Source organism: Leptonotus elevatus, chromosome 4, assembly GCF_054856555.1.
Source record: "Leptonotus elevatus isolate MCC_2025b chromosome 4, RoL_Lele_1.0, whole genome shotgun sequence".
Classification (NCBI taxonomy): domain Eukaryota; kingdom Metazoa; phylum Chordata; class Actinopteri; order Syngnathiformes; family Syngnathidae; genus Leptonotus; species Leptonotus elevatus.
Window position 1 is genome coordinate 9,407,895 of NC_141242.1, and position 6,229 is coordinate 9,414,123.

Here is a 6,229-nt window from a genome sequence, read left to right on the forward strand (position 1 = left end):
GTTATCATTTTACAGCAATGTACATGACTGTCAAATTAAGTGAACAAACAGACAGGTTCACTTAATTTGCTGACGTGTCTAGTGCAGCACCACGTCAATATATATGCATATTCTAACTGACTTCAAAATTCACAGAGGCTAACGCTTTTGTAAATTAATATTTCCATCACGACATAATTCAGATTCCATCCACCTAGTTCAGACAAACCAACGTGAAGCGTATAATTACGCCACATTCGCCATTCAGTGGCGCTACGCTACAACTTTGGTGTTCAAATGGGGGTGTCACGTGTTTCCGGTGGTGACGAAAGCGCCAACAGTCGTCTTATTTAAAACAACGAAATATACTCAAAAATACAAATAATACAACTTGACGTTAGCTTGAGTTAAGCTTATGATTACGTTTAGTGTTATAGTTACGTTTAGGCTTAGTAAAAAAAATATAAAAAAATAAAGAAAAAGACGTAATTGGAGATCACGTGTTTTTGGTAGAGCTCCGCTTGCCCGTGTTCTGCAGCTTGACCCCAAGATGGCGACCTTGGTTGATGCCCTCTCTTGAACTCTTGAGAAGTACCGGATTGTTACAACGATTGAAATGGACTCACACAACACTGTTTTAAAGGTGACACAATATACTTGTTAATTGTGCATTCTTCGTGGGAACGCTTTACCAATGGTTGAAAAAATAATAATAAAAATATATATATGAATGTTTGTAGGCGCAATATTCGCCATTCTATTGTTGGCAGTTGATGAATAAAGACGTGTTTCCAGTCAGTCGTATACGCTTCTTACTACTGCCACAATTTGACTTATCGATCCATTTTCAGCCGTAAAAAGTTAATATTTTACTCATTTTTGCCACAAGCTGTCATCTGAGGATGACATCACCTGTGCTGAGGAAATGGGTAACGACCAATCATGGGGTGTGGGGCAAGTTTTGTTTTTTTGCTTTTGGATACAATGGCGTTTCCTTGTGAACTTTTATTTTGAAAGGTAAACATCCTGTTGGTCTGCTCTTACGATTTTAGCTTGCTTTTTGAGAAGTTGGAATACTTTCACCTCACCTTGCGAACCAGATGTAAAACAAGAAGACTGAAGAAGACGATTTATTCCCATATAGCATGCATCCAACCATTGCCCCCCCCCCCCCCCCCCCCGATTTGTTCTCAGGTATACATTTTATTTCTTGATATTCATGCTGTGTGTGAATTTCCCTTTATGTTAAAGTAACTGTGTTTCGTATGTAATGTAGTTTTCACGGTAATAAAACATCCTAAGGAAGCCAGCGGGCAAGTCCGGACATACGCGACAGTAATTTGTCTCCTTGCAAATTTTGTTCTCATAAATTGCGAATTGGGGGGGGGGCTGCCAAAGCTGACAACTTTTGAAGAAGGCGGTAGTGAACGTTGAAACTAGTGAAGGTAAATACAAACCTTATATTGTCTTTAAAAAAAGAAGAAGAAGAAGAAGAAAGCTAATCATTGAATGCCTGTTAAAGATAATCAATTTCTTAAATCGAAATTTTACTAAGTGACATTGCAGTCCAGTGTGTTGTTTAATTGTTCAAGTTTGAGTTTAAAAGTTTCAATTCATTCATTCACATTTAAGTTAGGGATTTCAAAATGTCAAGTCAGATGAAGGACAGTGAGGTAAAGGACACTGATAAGACTGAGTGGAACAGATGAAGAAGATTCCCAGACCCAATCTGATCATCAGGTCCAGGGTGTTGAAGCTCGTCAGTCACAGACTAAATTTTCCAAGCAACCATTATTAGACAGAACCCATTTATGAAGGTCTACTTGAGGACATCATTGGTGAAATCACTGGAATCAAATAACGACCATCTTCGTAACCTCTCGACTCCAGACCAGGAGACACGATCAAAGGTCGGGATTTTTTTCTCTGTCCAAAGCAAAACGACGTCTGAATGGAAGGATGCCAGACAGAGACGAAGAATGGCCAGAGGCATTAAGTCACAATCGGATTTAGGCGCCTCACTTTGGAAGGGTGTGTCAGAACATTGTGCAACAAGTATGTCAGCTGTAAAGGAAACCACTTGGGTACAGTATGTTGGTGCTTGAAGGTAAAAAGTAAATAATTGGACTCCTTTCTGACAATGGAGTGTGTCCTTTGTTATACTGCGGAGTCTGCTGTGTATCGCCGACATTTATGACTCCTTGATATGGTTTTGGAAAATCACAATAATCTCCCGTAATATACAATAATAAACCAAAGGCCAATCATTTTGACATATTTCTTTCATAGGACTTCATTTAAAAAAAAGAGGCAAAAATAAAACTGCCCTTTAAAATTGTTTTATGTTGTTTAATGTTTAACCATGTGAGCCTCATTAATGCCTTGTGCTTAAACTTGGATAAATGTTTTTTGTCAGTATCATCAGTTTGCAAGCATGGCCGTGCATGTGGCCGGACTCGTGGCTGTGATTGCCTTTTACGCCGTCATCCTGCTGACTGGCATCTTGGCGGCACGCAAATCAAAGAAAGTGGAGAAGAAATGCGCCGGCAAAAAGAGCGAAGTCACCATCGTCGGGGGACGCAACATCAACGTCCTGATTGGCGTTTTTACCATGACAGGTAAGATTAGTTTGAAAAAATGTAGACATTGACGTATTCGTTTCGTATAAGCCAGCGTACCGAACATTATTTTCAGTAAGGCCGTGATTGGCTGATGCGGATCGGACTGCCGTATTACAACACAACATTATTATTTTAAAACACAAAATTAGCTACTATGAAAAATATAATATTGTGTGTGTTTCAATATTAACCCAAGGCTCTTTCTTCAAGTGGAAATCATCAAAACAATTGACTTTGGTCTGTTGTCTGTCTGTCAAGGAGGATTGTTTTTTGCGAAACAAATGAGGTCCAAACGCTACGTGACCATGTTGGACCCTTTTCAGAATCGCTACGGCCCAGTTGTTCACAACAGCAATATTAATTCCTCCTTTGATCAGTGATATTTTGTGGGTTGCCTGCATCCTCGCTGCTCTAGGTTAGTCATTGAATTTCAAGGCTTTTTAATAAATAAATGAATAATTCATATTCAAATATGTCGAATGTGGCTACATGCTCATGTTGTGTTTATTTTTCTTGGATTCAATATTGCATGTCATTTTCAGGGGGGACGATGAGTATAATCCATCCACAATCTCCATCCTGATCTCTGCGGCCATCTCTATCATCTACACGTTTTCAGGAGGCCTCTACGCCGTTGCGTACACGGATATCATCCAACTGTCCTTCATATTTGTCAGTCTGGTGAGCTATCAAGGATCGGTACCAAGGTCGCGTGATTGCAGTCGCTCTGTGAACGATAAGGCGCCCTTTGTTTTAAAAATCAGCTTTTCTATGCACTTTGCAATCATACTGGTTATGACTAACTCGTGTTTGTTTTGTGTTTTAGTGGCTCTGTATTCCGTTTATGATTCTCTGTCCTGCGGTGACTGACATCGCACAAACAGCCCATCTCAAGCTTTCTCATTTTGGTCAAATATTTTTGCTTTATTTTATTACTTTTTTCTGTTATTGTAGATGGTCGCTGCATGAAAACAACCGTATATCACATTTGATCATCACAGCGACACTTTGAGCATACGGTGGAATCTCAAGTTAACTAACTTAAATAATTGGGGAAAGGTGTCATCATCATTTCACTGAAGTACTTTTTAGTGGTCTAAAAACACCCAATACACTACAAAATTATTAATTCATAATTTTTTAGTACCCGGTAACTTGAAAATGGTCAGCACAGTATCAAATTATCGTAAATAAATATCAAAGGCAGCTATTTGAAAAGTTGTAAAGTTTATCCAAATTTACCATGTTGGGGGTAGTAAAGGTATGCAACTGGTCGTGTTCATGAAGCACAATGTAGCTTGAAATGCCATTGATAAAAGGGCTCTACCCCCCCCAAAAAGACAACTCTTTACCAAAAATGAAATGTTTAAGAGACATGTAGCTTACATGACAAGAGTAAAAAAAAAAAAAAAAAAAAAAAACAGCCATAGATATGAATAAGTAGATACGACACCCTCCTTTTGAGCTGCGTGCCTATGGTGGATGCTAAGCTAACGTTCGCCACCTGTCCATTGTTTTGATAAGAAAGTCGCTCCTGCCAACATGGCCGCCACATTGACCCGTGTTTAACAGCTGTGGACAAATAGACTTCCCTACAGCTGACACTGAGAAACAGTCCTCCAATTACTATGACCACATAGGTCGTTTTGAAATGTGGCAAATTACGGCAAAGTGTTACGTACTGTAGTTTAGCGACCCCTATCGGCCATGTAAATATAATATATAATAAACTGAACCATAACAGGAGTTATTGGAACTCGAACCCGGGTCGTCTGGTAGGAAGATGAGCGTCTTATTTGAGCTAACAGGCCAGTAATTATTTTAGTGTTGACTCCATGTTTTGTAACGTCAACCATGACTGCGTGCGCCGGGCACGTCAATACCATGGACAACTGTGGTCCGGCTGCTCCGTCGCCGTGTCTCGCGTGATCGCACAAGATAATGTGGCAATAACAACAACGACAAACACACAGAAAGTCAGAAGCAGAAAGAGAGGTGGACTTCCTTTGATTGAACCTTTTTATTTATTTATTTTTTTCTTTTACCATTTGTTGCGTTTACATCTCCATGTTACATTGTGACACCCTGAGCACGACAACAATCCTGTGTTCTCTACTGCTTGAAATTACACACCTTGCATTGTAAAAGTTTTTACTGAAGTTAGTAATAACTCACCGTCCATTCCCATAGCTTTTGCTATATGACGTTCCATGTAGCATCCTTCTTTAGGTTGTCATTCTAAAAAGGATGTGCCGTGTTATATATAATTTTGTGGCTTTCCACCTACATTATGAATCTCTCCTCGTCCATGTTTGCTGGTTTTTAAACCGTGAATAAGCACTTGGCTTGCTGACTCCAGGCCTGGCTACGCCCATTATGACGTTTTGCTGACATTATTGCCATATAGGATCTGGTGAGTGTTTTATTCTGAAAAGTAACCAGAATTTATTTATTTTGAAACTGCGTCATTCTTCCTGTCCCGCTCCATGTGTTCTTTGCTACTTTGCGACTTGATGGATGCCAACGGATGCGTCGTTTAGCACAAAATAGAAAATAGGTCTATTCGTCCGGCGGGCTCAGCGCATACGCAACCGGTGTAATTTGAACAAGCTGATGGAAACGAATAGACTCTGCCGCCGGAGCGGAGCGGATCCGCAACGCACACGCATGCGGTGTAATATAGGGCGGAAAGCCTAATACTTTACAGAGCTCAGTATTATTCATTCGGCAGCCTTCCCGAGTCATCATGTCATCATCATGGGTCCATTTTTTTTGGGGGGGGGGGGGGGGCGTGTGTTTGTGCGCGTGTATGAGTTTGTACTCTTTAATTAACCTGAAACCTATTAAAAATCCCATACCCTTCACCTTAACCGAACACTTCAGAGTCCCGCCAGAGTCGTGAAGCTGTCAGGAGACCAAAGGAAGAATCAAAGGAAAAAAAGATGAAACAAAGTGAATTTTATCACCAACCAGACACCACCCACAGAGTTGCAAAACCAACCCCAGAAACATCTCAATTCTAACAGATTAGGGTGACCTCAAGAGACCAGAGGAAAGACTAAAGGAAGGAAGGACAGATGAAGCAGAGTGAGATCCACACATACTAGCCTTCACTGATTCAGCAACCAGTGGGAGAAGCAAATTCATTAGTAGATGCTGGTGTGGTGGATTTGGAATGCACGAGAACCTCCACCAATGAGGGGAGCCGTCGACCTCGGCCCGAACAGGCAAGCACAGCCCCCCAGGCCATGGTAACACCAGGGCACAACCCCCCCGGTAGCAGGGTTTTGAGCCTTAAACAAAGGAGCCTGATCAAAACAAAATTTTAAAGCTCAGGATTACGATCTTAATGTTAAAGCACATATTTTATCTTTAGCCTTTTTTCCTTAACACAAAGTATGTACTGAAACACAATATTTCTGTCACGTTTCGGTTTTGTATGGGTCCCGTCCCGTCACGGCAACCAGCCTCCTCTCGCCCCGTCCCCACTTGTTCCAATAAAGTTTCTCCTTTTGTTCACAATTCCTGTCTCCCTGATGTGTTGCCTTTGGGTCCACCGTCTCCCACGCGCACAACTTCATGACTATTTCAGCATGTTATTAAAATAATATATGCACAACAATATGTAA

General features: G+C 40.8%; 1 protein-coding gene across 1 annotated transcript; it reads left to right on the top strand.

Moving 5' to 3' along the window:
- Window positions 1-2,020: 2,020 nt before the first annotated feature.
- On the top strand, window positions 2,021-6,122 carry LOC147175433 (high-affinity choline transporter 1-like). Its single transcript, XM_086073864.1, has 4 exons — window positions 2,021-2,034; window positions 2,396-2,597; window positions 2,859-3,015; window positions 3,143-6,122. The coding sequence occupies exons 2-3, from the start codon at window positions 2,414-2,416 to the stop codon at window positions 2,978-2,980; spliced, it is 306 nt and encodes a 101-aa protein (XP_085929990.1). The 5' UTR covers window positions 2,021-2,034; window positions 2,396-2,413; the 3' UTR covers window positions 2,981-3,015; window positions 3,143-6,122.
- The last annotated feature ends 107 nt before the right edge of the window (window positions 6,123-6,229 follow it).